General features: G+C 34.8%; 1 protein-coding gene across 1 annotated transcript; it reads right to left on the bottom strand.

Annotated features, from left to right (window-relative positions):
* Positions 1-221: 221 nt before the first annotated feature.
* LOC140451350 (putative ammonium transporter 1) lies at positions 222-11,352 on the bottom strand. Its single transcript, XM_072545098.1, has 5 exons — positions 11,035-11,352; positions 8,774-8,989; positions 5,109-5,354; positions 1,807-2,022; positions 222-906 (listed from the first exon to the last, which is right to left on the bottom strand). Exons 1-5 carry the CDS (start codon positions 11,159-11,161, stop codon positions 290-292), a joined length of 1,422 nt encoding a protein of 473 aa, XP_072401199.1. The 5' UTR covers positions 11,162-11,352; the 3' UTR covers positions 222-289.
* Positions 11,353-14,120: the final 2,768 nt, after the last annotated feature.

Genomic DNA, 14,120 nt, shown 5'->3' on the forward strand with positions numbered 1-14,120 from the left:
ATGTACATTGTTTGTAAATAATTTTAGCCACATATTCCTATATTGTAATATATACATTTGTTGCAATAATTTTTTGACTTTTTATACAATACTAACAGAGTCGATTCAACTATAACGGCCTTAGCTGCTATTATGTGCGAAAGTCCAAATGTCTAATAAAGCATACTAGCTGGCTGGCATGGCCGTAAATAATAAACACAAAGAAAATGATGACCTCTAAGTTACAAGGTAATACTTTAATTAGATAAACCCATTGTTTACAAATACAAGGTACAAAAAATATAAAATCTTATGCGGAAACAGAAACTTTAATATTATCTGTATTTGTAGTCTTATCAAATACGTACTGTCGTCTACTTGATTCTCCAGGGACGATATGATCTGTTTTACTATCAATCATAAACAATCGTTCCATAGCTCCTTTTTTCGGTAGAAACTTTTGGAGTATTGTAGCTCTTCGATGATTCAAAACCTCTTCTTTATTTCTTAGAAGTTTAGAAAGAGCGAATATTAAAAAAACCAGCCAAGCAAAAACAGCGGTTACAGCTAACACCACACAAATGCAAATAAATTGCCATAGAATATGAATTTTCTTATTAGAGTTGAAATTGGCTCGATGTGCTACTATAGGACACATGAAGCTAGCTATAAATGAGCCAATTAGGTGAGATGCTATTAAATTCGAGTTATCTTCTAAGGCGCTGTTGTGAATAAGTATAGAAACGAAGAAAAACAGTACAGACACTACTGCTGCTACAGCTAGACTCTCAAGATGGGAATAAAGTTCAATTGCAGCTGCCACGGCTATTGTTCCGGCCAGACCACCTTGAAAGCATCTCACAATTGTCCAGTAGTTGTATATTTTTCGAAATATCATCAGGTGCAAAAAACTCACTATGAGTATACCTGGAAAATAAAACAAAATAATATATATTATTCTGAAGCCATTCTCATGTGGAACTTTAATATTATTTATTATCTTTAATTGAAATTAACCGTAGAATTTTAAAGTAATAACTATTTAGGCGCAAACATTAATGAAAAAAACGATTATACCAAAGAAATTAGAGTTAGAATAAAAAACGCTAGAAGTGCATTCAATAATATGAAACAAATATTATGTTGTAGACATGTAGAGACCTCAGCCTAAATCTTAGAAAACGAGTACTAAACTGTTTTGTTTGTTTTCCGTTCTTTTGTATGGTGTGGAGTCACGGACTTTAAATAAACAATGTCTCAACGAATTGGAAGCATTTGAAATGTGGACATATCGAAGAATGGTGAGAATCTCCTGGACAGACAGAATAACCAATGAAGAAGTACTAAGAAGAATAGAGAACAGCAGAGAGATACTGGATTTCATCAAAATAAGAAAACTACAATATATTGGTCATATAACACATTGTGACAGATGTGAATTCCTAAAACTAATAATGCAGGGAAAGATTCAAGGAAAGCGCAGCATAGGTAGAAGAAGAATGTCCTGGCTGAGAAACCTCAGAGAATGGTTTGGATGCAGCTTAACTGAACTCTTTCGGGCTGTAGGGTCAAAAGTTAGAATAGTGATGATTGCCAAACTTCGTCGCGGAGATGGCACGTAAAGAAGAAGAAGTAGAATTTTCACCATAGAAGAGAACCAGAGCACTTTTGCAGGAATCTACAAATCTCAATATATTGTAACGAAAAAGCTAATTTAGTTGGTTGATAAGATAATATCGTGCTGTAAATAAATAGTTTTATATAAATTAGAATCGCTCGTTTTATTGTAAATACGCTACAATATCCATGAAAAAACTTTCATTTTACCTGTTGCAAAAGCGACTGCATTATTCAACATGATGTTAGCAATATAATTTTTGGGCTCTCGATTGTCCTCAAAGTTTGGCGATGGCAAAGTAAAGGCAATATATCCAAGCAGTATAAATATTTGTCCGGTTAGCGTGTTTCCCGAATGTTCTCTTGCCAGTGAATGCTCGTCTACATCTTTCACTTTTATAAGTCTTCTTCCCAGGAATATACAACCTAAAATAAATACATTTGGATGGCAATTACAACGATTTCTGTAAATATAAATATATATTCAATATTAATATCAAACTTAATCTTACTTGTAAACTTAACTATATTCTACTGTACTGTATATTTACATTATGTACAAATTTGACACATTCCTTCTTATTTCTGGTCAGCGTCCTTGCTTCTGTCCATGTTGTTACCCTTTTTTTGATGCTGTTTCCTAGGCTTCTATCCCACGCTTGTCAAGGTCTACCTTTCTTTATTCTTTATTGCGTTTTTGCCTGCCAAATTTTTTTCACCAGTTTTGCATTTTTCATTCTCTGAAGATGATCCTACCAACTGAGTTGCTTTCTTTCTATATATTCCATTGTTGACTCTATTTGCAAATCTTCTATTGTGCTTGTGTTGTAGTGTTCCTTAGTCTATCTCTTGTGGTAACTCCCCGAATTGGTCTCGGATATTTCAATTCTACTGCCTGTATTATCGTTCTGTTAGAATCCACGATTCGCAACCATTAATTTTTGGTTTCCTTATTATTTCATTCTTACTGATAAATTTATTGTTTACTACATAGTATAGATTCATCGTTTTTTGAATTCTATTAATATTATTTGTTTCCTATCTTCCGTTGTATTCTAATTATATTCCTAAGTATTGGAAAGATCGCGATTGTTCTTTATTTACTTCTTCTCTTTTTATGTTTATCTTTTCTTCTTATTCATTTGCTCCTATCACCATCACCATAAGGTATGTTATATTTTTATTAATTGTCATTTCATATTTCTTTAGTACTTCATTCTATATTTCTTTGTAGTCGTTTCTAATTTTTGTCCAATATGTCGACATCGTCTGTGAATGCTCCTTCTGAAATGCTACTCTTCTTTTTTTTCTATATATTTTTTTCTATAAATGCACGTGGGATATATTTCTATATCCCACGTGCATTTTTTTCACTTTTACGTTACATTTTTTAATTATCCCATCCATGTAGGTATATTATAAATAGCGTTGGACTTAATCCTTCTCCTTGTCTTGTTTGTAGTAAATGGTTTTGATGTTCTTTTTAAACTAATGATATAATTCATTTTGCTAACAGCTTCTGCTTCGGGTGACTGCTTATAATTTTTAAAGGAAAAACACCTGGAATCAATGGTGTGCCCCAAAGAATACTGGCTTTCTTGGAACTACATATACTGCAACTGCCAACGGTTGAAACAACCGTCTTTAAAAATGATTTTTAAAAACAATTTTTGAAATCAATTGGAGCAAACCGTCCAGTCTTATTAATATATGATGGCCATAACCCATATTAGTATCCCAATAATAGAAAACCCTTAGACCTTAGCGTCTTCAAACCATTGAAGACTTCTTGGGATCAAAAGTTAGTCACATGGCAAAAAGGAAATATTGGAGTGAAGCTGCCAAAAAGACATTTTTCTACAATGATTGGAGAAATTTGGAACGATTTAAACCCAGAAATAATACAGAATGGTTTCAGGAAACAGAATGGGAAATACAGAAATTAAAATACCTTGTTACGCAGACGACGCAATATTGATAGCCCAAGATGAAGATAGTCTGCAAAGACTGGTCCACAGATTTAACATAAGAGCAAAAGAATTTAATATGATAGTCTCATCTCAGAAAATTAAAACAAAAGTAGTCAGCAAAGAACCAACCAGATGTAAAATAGAAATTGATGGCATCAGTATTGAACAAATAATGGAAATAGAATACCTGGGAATTACACTGTCTAGCTATGGAGAAATAGACTAGCAGGATCATTAATAACGCTATATGGCGAAACAGACACATTGACACTGAGATGAAATCAAAAATTTATAAAGCCAGTGTAAGACCAATAATGACATATGACTCAGAAACAAGACCCGACACAGCCACAACGCGAATCCTACTGGAAACGGCAGGCAGAGATGAGAGTACTGAGAAGACTTACAGGAAATACGCTGGGAGATCGACGGAGAAGTGAAGACATTAGAAGAAAATGTAACTTACAGTGTATAAATGAATGGACACAAAATAGAAAAAAAGAATGGAATAACCACATAAGAAGAATGGGGGAGACCCGCGTCGTCTCTTTCCACTTTCCATAGAGGTATTAATTCGCCAATGAACAAGCAGAATTGCTTATAAAGAGAAAAAAGAAGAAGAAGGATTCGGGAAAGGTGGTATTTATCCATTTTCAAATAATGTCATTCTTGTTTCTATATTTATACTTATATTTAGTGCTATTACCTTGAAACAGTGGGAAAATGAAAGCGTTCAAGATCCTATCAAAACAGACTATCGATTATTGAAGAAACTGTTTACCATCCACTGATATTTATCAATCCCAGCATGACGATATGGTTAATCCTGCTGACGAAATTGAAGAACGATCTCCTAAACTATTGCAGCAATTTTTAAGAAACAGTGCAAAATAACCTGAAATAGTCCCCAACTTTTAACTTTATTTCTCAGTCACTCAGTTACATTTGAAAATCTGCGATTGGGAACTGTAAAGACAAGCTGTGAACTAAATATCCAAAAGAAAAAAAATGCTAGAGGAACAATTAATGACGAAAAACAGATGACAGAAAAATCCGTGCGTCGATGAAATACAGCTAACACCTCTTATAAAAAAGATTAGAACTTACGTACAATTTGTAAATGTGATAGGAAAGAATGGATCCAATGCTAACTTGTATGAACTGGGTGTGGGGAATATGTAATGAGGGGTCAAAGAAGAGGCAATATGAATGTGAAATATGTGTTGATGATGATTAAAATGAGAAAAATAAGAGAAATTTCTTTAATAACATTATCAATATTTTTTTGTTAATTAATTTAAGATTTTATATTTCTATAAACTTCTTTGTGTTATGACTTAGTAATTCCGATTTTGCCTCATATAAAGACAGATTTCAATGAGTTTTAAACGGCTGTTTACGAAATTGACCCATGTATGGAGCAAGTTCACCACATCTAAAAATTAAAAATGTAAAATCTCCAAATTAAAGCGAATAGTGGATTTTGCTTTAACATAAATGGTTTTATTTATAAACTTAACTAAAAGCTATAAGTAAGCTTACCTATAGTTCCTATTAGACTACTTGACAAATGAACAACTAGATTTCCTCCAAAATCTTGTACCGACACACCAGTTTCCAAGAAGATCGCTTTCTTCATCCAGCCTTTTTGGCTCCATATCCAGTGCATTAAGAATGGTTGGAAGACTGCGCTATAGAAAAATGTTATGAACATGGAGCACACAAGATGAATTCGTCCGGCTAAAAAAGTTGATATCTGTCCCGTTCCTATCAAACTTGCACACAGTCCTATAAAGACAAGAAAAGGTAATAAGCTTTTTACAAAAGTATGTGGTTTTTACAAAAGTATGTGGTTTTTACAAAAGTTGTGGTTTGTCCTCATTCACCACTGGTAATTGCACCCACTTATTTCTGGCCTTTGGCAGCAACAATTTTACAGGGAATATGAACATTACCGATACCCGTCTCATCAACATTAAAAATTTGATGACATTCAAATTTGTAACGATCACATAGAGTTGCCAAGTTTTTGTAAAATATTTTTAGTTCTTCACTATTAAAAGCAGTAATTCTCTTCAAACTTTTTGCTTCTGGTTTACGCAAACTGAGTTCTGGATAACGATGCATAAATCAATACAACCACACATTTTCGTTTCCATTTTAAATGGATGTTTAATTTTATTTTGCTCTGCATATTCAAAAACCATTTGACGTATGGTACGGGACGTGAGGAGGCCAAAAAACGCCTTTGACAGTTCTAAAATTCTAGATACAAATTCGGATTTCTCTTCCTTGGTAAAGACAGATTTTCGTCCAAGTGTAATTCTTTGGCCTTGAAACGACCTCTTAATCGGTCTTGCAATGTTCTATAAGGGATGTTGTGACACTTGGATGCTCCTCTTATCGAAAGTAATTTGTCAGCTATATCGCTGAGGGCTCTTTCCATCGCCTCTTCGCCCCATGGGAACAGTGTTGTTTTTCTGTGATATGTTCGTGGCATCTGAAATAAATAACATCAACTGAGGCCTATCACAATTAGGGTAATATCGATCACGTTGGGGTAAAATCGACCACTATGGTCGATTTTATCCGAAAGTGTGCTCATTGTTGACATGAACTTTTTTAGAAAACAATTAACCATGATTTTGTGATTTGTATATTCTAGAAATATGTTTTCATGCATTGTGAATACTAAAATGCTGACTTTAGCTAATAAAGGAGCCCTTAATTTAAAATATGATTGTAGAATTCTATAAAAATCTTCCACAAAACACAAATTTACTATACATTAAGGGCCTATGGCGTATAAAAAACGACTAAGTGGCCAGTGCACCGTGCACCACCTGTTGTTGATGCGTTTAACATGTGCGCATTCGTTTTACTCTGCGACGTCAATTAGATGAAATTTGAGAGTGATCGATATTACCCTGCGGTCGATATTCCCACACCTTCCCCTATCCACAATTTGGCCAGTGAGTTCAATAAATTATTAAATCAGGTTAGAGTAATTATTATCTTTGTTCTAGAAATAAATTTAGGACAAATATATTACGCTTACAGGATAAAAAGTGAAATTAAATAAGAGAAGAGTTTTTGACTGTAAATAGTAATACAGGGTGTTTCAAAAAAGGTAACCCCGTCTCTAGGATAGGTAAAAAACTGAAAAATAATTGGTGTTTGCTTAGTAAAAAATTTTTGTAACGCCATCCGTTTTCAAGATACAGGGCGTTGAAGAAAAAAAAATTTTACGCATTTTTTACGATTTTGCCGAAACTACTGGCAACACTGTAATGAAATTTTATATGAATATGTTTTGGAAGCTGATACATCCCATGAATTTGTTTTTATGTCTAATTCTCATAGAGGGCGCTACTTACACGGATCGTACTAAGTATTAATCAATATAACTTTTTTAAGAGTATAATTATTAATCAAAATTTCAAGTAAACTTAAACATCATTCAATTTTACACGAAAAAGGTACTTTTGATAAAACTCGATACTGTGTACCGTTTTCGGAATATTTTGATTTGAAAATTATGAAGTAATAATTGATGCTGGTATAAAATAGTTAGTAATTAAACAAAACTCACAAGAAGAAAATTAAATTAATGACTAAGAACATAAAATAAAATTCAATTACAGTAAGTGTTCAAAATGCCCTCCGTTTTGGCGAATACACAAGTCTATTATTTTTTCTAAAGATTCCATTAACCTTCTAAACGGTAGGGGATCAGCTATGATGTCATTAAATTGACGTTGAATTCTTTCTTTCGATTCTTGGCGTGAATTTACCTCTGTAGCATAGACTTTTTCCTTAATATACGACCAAACTGCGTAGTTCAAAGGGTTAAAATCGCATGACCGAGGAGGCCAATGAATCGGAGCTTCTGCACCTCTACCAATCCATCGATTCGGAAAATGATTACTCAACCAATTACCACACCTTCTATCAAAGTGTGGTGGAGCTCCATCGTGCATAAAAAATAAAGATCTTCGCTAGTTTAGCGTTAAATCTTCTAATATCTCGAATAAGGAATTGTTTAAAAAATTAAGATACATATCACCTTTTAAATTTCCAGGTAGAATATGATAACCTATTAATTTGTTACCTAAAGTTGCTGCCCAAACATTAACTTTAAATGAGTGTTGATAATGTCATACCCTTTTGACTCGTGGATTCTCATCACACCAGTAGTGTGCATTATGGGAGTTAAACATACCTTGTCGCGTAAAGGTGGCCTCGTCCGTAAAAAGAATGCATTTTAAAAAATTTGGCTTGTGGGCTGTCCTTTGTTGCAATGTTTCACAAAAATCCACTCTAACCGGTAGATCATCTGGCAAGAGCTCTTGGACTTGTCTGTAATGATAAGGATGTAATTGCTGTTCTTTCAGTATCCGCCAAGTACTTGAAGAAGAAGTATTTGTTTGTCTTGCTATATTCCTTACGCTAACTGTTGGATCTTGATCAAGTAAATTTAAAATATTATTTTCTTTATTAATCGTTCTTGTTGTTCTTGGTCTACCAGAATTTATTTTATTTGGTCTCACATTCCCAGTTTCTCGACAACGTCGTTCAACGGCTCTAAATGTTTTTTTACTTGGTAAGTTTCTTCTAGGAAACTTTTCTGCAAAACGTGTCACAGCTGCACTAGAACATCCTAAACATTCGCCTAAGGTTAATAACATGTCAGTGTATTCAACATTTGAGTAAATTTTGATTTGATTTTACAAATAACAAGGTTTCAAAACTCTAATTATTGTTGATTTATCGTCATAACAATCAATAAATGTCAGATTTCCATGGCACACTTGGAGAAAATAGAGATATACCTATTAGAACTTTATCATTACTACCAGCATCAGTTAATAATACTCTTAAAAAAGTTTAATTGACTAATACTTAGAACGATCTGTGTAACTAGCGCCCTCTATGAGAATCAGATATAAAAACAAATTCATGGGATGTATCAGCTTCCAAAACATATTCGTATAAAATTTCATTATAAGGTTGCCAGTAGTTTCGGCAAAATCGTAAAAAATGCGTAAAATTTTTTTTTCTTCAACGCCCTGTATCTTGAAAACGGATGGCGTTACAAAAATTTTTTACTAAGCAAACCCCAATTATTTTTCAGTTTTTTACCTACCCTAGAGACGGGGTTACTTTTTTTTGAAACACACTGTATATCACACTAATGGGCAACTTACCAAATATGGCCATGTCAAGATTGTACGAAAAGTCGTTCGAATATCCAACCCAGCCATTAAAACTTGATTTTCCAAACGAAATCATGTATCCGAGCAGCAAATAAGATAAAATGGTATTTCCAATTTCAAAAATGTTGTAAAAGGTGATTCTATAAACATTTTCAACAGGTATAGTTCCTAGCTGCACTAACACGAATCCAAGTCTACATAACAACACTAAAACGGAAAGAGAAACAAAATATTTACTATTATTATTAGTATTATTTGTTAAAAATAAAGTATGATATTTATTCCGGAAACTAATTATCGAAACCAAATTCAGATTTCTGCTTTAATCTGTACCTTCTAAGAATTCCAAGGCAAAACAGACATCAAGATGTAATTAGAGACAAGGGAAATCTAAAATTGCATTCTACAACATATATCTCCTCAACTAAGCAAAAATCCTTAGCGAATTGGTTTCTAGTACTCATAAAGAGCATACCGAGATAAAAAAGAAAGACAGTTAAAATCAGATGTCGCTATTACGTCCATACCGAACTCATTTTAGTGTTGCTTCTACTACGACAGAAAAGATTGTTTTCACGTTCAGAGCGTTTGTAAATAGCCGCTCCGTCGATTCCTTTTAGGATGAAATACGTATAATAACGGCTTCCCACGATCGGCGATTCTACAGATCATCGCGCACAGCCGATGAGCACGAACGGCAACGCACCGCAGACAGAGCTCTTCCTACGCTCCGTGGCAGTCTGTGTAGGTCCGTGACAGTACTGTTTGATTTAACTTTATGTCAAAAAATTTAACTCTTTTTTTTAAGTCTTTAATCGAAATAGTACTATTCTTTAATTGATTTTTTATTCGGTTTATTCGAGTTTTTTTAGCAAAAAATTTATAAAAAAAACTGCAAAATAACTTTGACAACACTACAGACAACTACTTGCGTCAGCGAATGAACAACTTCTGACTTGCACTTGTCTGTTCAAACACGAACGCGCTCGGAACGTGTCGCACGGGCATGTACCGCACCTTTGATGTTGCCGACTCTCGATGGATAGGACGCATCAGCACAGACGTGTCTGTGCTACCACGGACGAGACCTTTCCCATGGTTCGTCGGTGAGAGCTGGCCCGCGCTCGTCCGCAATATCGCCGATCGTGGGAAGCCGCTTTAAGCGGTTATACAGACGCACTGTACGTGAAATCAAATCTTAACTGTCTTTCCTTTTATCTCTCTATGAGTAATAGACCAATTCGCTAAGGATTTTTGTTTAGTTAAGGAGATATGTTGTGGAATGCAATTTTAGATTCCCCATGTCTCTAATTACATCTTTATCAACGTCTGTTTTGCCTTGCAATTCTTAGAAGACACAGATTAAAGCAGAAATCTGAATTTGGTTTCGACAATTAGTTTCCGGATTTACGATCAGATGTCGCTATTGTTCAGAGCGTTTGAAAATAGCCGCCCCGTCGATTCCTTCTAGGATGAAATACGTATAAGCGGAGATACAGAAAATTTCCTACCATTAATATTTTAATTATTGTAAATAATATGAAAAGTTAAACAGAAAAGTCAGTTATTTATTGAGATATTCCACATCAACCATAACAGCATTGACGTAGCCAGTTCAGTTAAGGTAACCCCCCCATTCTACAAAACATTTAGAAATTCAATCCACCAACGAATTTTTTTTTTAAATTTTTTTTTATATCAAGAGTACCTACTCTTTAATATATTTATTTGAGTGTTTTGAGTAAAGACCAGTTTATCATTAACGAAAAAGCTTGTAGGTACAGAAAAATGATGAAAATACAATGGTTCTGAAAAAATAGTTTTGTAAATAGGGGAAAGTAGCCGAAATTGTACCGGCGCCAATATTGTACGACCCTGTATTTATCCTTTATGAGGAAGCCAGAGCGCTCTTATGTCGTTTAGTGGAACTAATGGTGCAATAAAGGTCTCTCCCCTATTGACGTTAAGGCTATTAATCACAGAATATGTCGAATAAGACTTAAAGGAAAGTTTCCTAACATTAGTATAGAGATTATCACGCGCACACGCTCCATCCGAACAAAAAAAAAGACGATAAAAAACATGTCCTATGAGGCACTTGAGGGTTAATCATTCATCCAAGTTTCTGTTTATACTAGGTTGTAGTCAATACAATAAAAGTAACGATGTTTATCATTAAATTCAAAAAAATTGACATCTTAAGAAGCACCCACATTTTAAGGTTTCAGTATTTTAACGGAAATAACACTTACCAAGAATAATCCTAAGAAACGAACTGATGTATCCGTAGTTGACGTGAATATGATCGGAATCGGGCCAGATATCAACTTGATCATCATTTTCTTGTTCAAGATAGTCAATATTTGTGAATTCAAACATTTTAGTAATATTTTTGACAGTGGCAGTCGCCGTAACTTTTTAACTTGACAATTTATAAACTAATAAATAATGTTATTAAGTTATTTTTGAATATGTCTTTATTGGCGACATTTAATTGGCTCATTCAATAGAAAAAATGTCTAGTTGATAGTACCTGTAACGAAATACCATTTTTATATAAGTTCAAAATTTGTCAAAATATTTTGACTCCTCATCAGCCATGCAGGTACGGTTGCGGTCACTGAATAGTTATTTTTTTTTTATTGTACCTATATAATACTGTAAAATCGCAGTGTCGTACGGATTTGCTAAATGTCATAGTGCAAAAATTTAGCGTGTATTGCAAAATAAAATAAAAGGCTATTAACGGCATCCGAAATGCCTAGTATGCATTTAAATGACGCGCAAAAATCAATACCAATATCCAAACTCGAAGAAGGTTGGTTATTAAGACAAGTTGCTGCAACATTGACTGATTGAAGAGATGCATGATGAGGATTGGATACATCAAAGTGAGAGGCCTACTTGGCAAGATATTAGTGCATGTAGTCCAGAAGTCAAGTCTTACTGGAGCCAATGGAATTGCCTAGTGCTAAAAGATTATCTTCTGTATAGAACCTTTGAGAACGATGATGGTACAGAATCTAAGCTTCAGTTGATTGTACCTAAAAGTAAAGTGTCAGAAGTATTGCGTCAGTTGCATGATGGTGCATCAGGTGGACACTTTGGTATTACGAAGACTCTGCACAATGTTCAAGAACGGTTCTATTGGGTGAACTGTAAAGATAATGTGAGAAAATGGTGCCGACAATGTGAACTGTGAGCAACCAGTAATTGTCCAGTTGGTAAAAAGAGGGCATCCATGAAACAGTACAATGTTGATAGTCCTATGGAAAGAGTAGCAGTCGACATTGCAGGTCCATTTCCAGATAACAAATCAAGAAGCTGCTACCGTTGCAGAGGTACTTGCTAAAGAAATTGGTGTTCCCTTGGATATCCGCTCCGACCAAGGGCGAATCTTTTTCCAGAACCTTTGTAAATTGATTGGTGTCAATAAGACTAGAACGACACCCCTACGCATCCTCAATCAAGTGGAATGGTCTAGAGGATGAGTCAACCGATGGGTAAACACCTATCCAAAGTTGTATCAGAACATCAAAGAGATTGGGACCAGCACATTTATTTATTTCTAATGGCCTGCCGCTCGGCAGTGAATGAAACTACAGGCAAGGCTTCAACCTACCTGATGTTGGGTCGTGAAGTTCGTTTGCCCTGAGACCTGGAGTTGGCTGCAGACCTTCCGAAGAACATGTTACAAGCGAAGAATATGGCGATCGCCTGAAGTTAAGAATGAACAACATTCATGAACTTGGCCGACAACAGATCCAGTTATCCAGTGACAGAATGAAAGATCAATATGATTCTCGATCCAATAATGAAACCTTTGAAGTAGGTGATCTTGTTTGGCTTTATAATCCACAACGTCATCGAGGCTTGTCTCCTAAACTGCAATGACAATGGGAAGGTCCGTATAAAATTAAAAAGAGAATAAATGACGTAATATACCGAATTAAGTAGTTGCCGAAAGGTAACCAAAAGTAGTTCACATAAATAGTCTCGCACCTTAGGTATGCCGGCTTAAATAAAACAGAAGGAGCACGAATCCTTTAACACGAAATCAAAGATGACCGGCGAGCAAGCTTTTATGAATTGATGTCAAAATTACGCAGAAAGAAAGAGTGTTAGATTTATCGTGACCACAGAAGTGCAGCAGGATCTTTTTGGTGCTTCTCATAACGTCTCACTAGCCCAATGTGTTGCCAAAGACCTTGAGATGACTAAAGGAATCTCGTCCATATTCTATATTCTATAAGAAGTTTGGTCGTTTAGACGAGTTAAAAAATCAGCAGCCTAAAGTTGAAAGAGTACTGAGATTAGATAGTCCTCAATCTTTGCTGTTTATGGTGAACAGGAATTTGTATACAGACAAGGCAAGCTACGAAGATATATGGCGTGTTCTTATTAATTTGAAGAAAATCGTGTGCAATTAAGATAGGCCATGCACTAGAAAATCTGGATTGGAAAATGGTCAGAACCATGTTTGAAGTAATCTTCCGAGAAACTGGCGAACAAATTAATATGTGTTGCATTAACCCGAAGAGATCGTGTATAATAATAATCGGTAATACAATCACCGTAAAAATTTACCTACTTAATTGTGACCCTAATATTAAATATGAGAATTTGATTATTTTAATAAGTAGGGGAGGATGGGGCATCATGGACCATGGGGGTAATGTAAACCACATCGGTTATTTTGTTTAAAATTGGCAACACTGCATCTAGTAACTACTACAGATATGCGTAGACATCTTATCTACTTTTAGTATGAGTGTGAACGCACGGGGAGTACGTTCAGACGTGTTATAATTAAAAACACGTGTTTCGTCGCTGCTGATCTAAGGAATTTACTACTTTTGACTAAAGATTTCTCGGTAAGTAGACATGATTATTTTAACTTTTTGATACTGTGGTGTTGCTTGTAAAATGTGCTTTTAATAATTAAGATTTGCTTTTGATACGTTGTGAACTGGTACGTTAATTTCCATATTTTGAATGTGTACCACGCATGGGGCAACGTGGACTAGGAGTGGTTCACATTGCCCCATTATATTTTCTTCTCACTTTTTTAATTATATGCTTCTTTTGCAGTTAGAAATAGTACGAAATTATGTGAGGAAAACTGAGCAACAATCCTGGTCTCTTGTTGCCTTGAAGAATGCTATCCGGACAGTTAAAGCTGGGGAAATGGGCTATTTAAAAGCTAGTAAAGTTTATGGTATCCCGAAAGCAACGTTAATTCGCAGATGCAAAGAAAAAGTAACAAGAATTTCTCCTGACGAAAAGGGTCTAGGTTTCTACAAAACGGTTTTTACCAAGGAACAGGAAGAAGAATTGT

The sequence above is a fragment of the Diabrotica undecimpunctata genome, chromosome 9 (assembly GCF_040954645.1).
Source record: "Diabrotica undecimpunctata isolate CICGRU chromosome 9, icDiaUnde3, whole genome shotgun sequence".
In the NCBI taxonomy this organism is placed as follows: domain Eukaryota; kingdom Metazoa; phylum Arthropoda; class Insecta; order Coleoptera; family Chrysomelidae; genus Diabrotica; species Diabrotica undecimpunctata.

Coding starts and splice junctions, on each gene's coding strand:
- LOC140451350 (XM_072545098.1), bottom strand. CDS start 11,161: ATGTTTGAATTCACAAATATTGACTATCTTGAACAAGAAAATGATGAT. Junction 8,990..11,034: donor GTTTCTTAGGATTATTCTTG/GTAAGTGTTATT, acceptor TTTCCGTTTTAG/TGTTGTTATGTAGACTTGGA. Junction 907..1,806: donor TGCAGTCGCTTTTGCAACAG/GTAAAATGAAAG, acceptor TTTATTTTCCAG/GTATACTCATAGTGAGTTTT.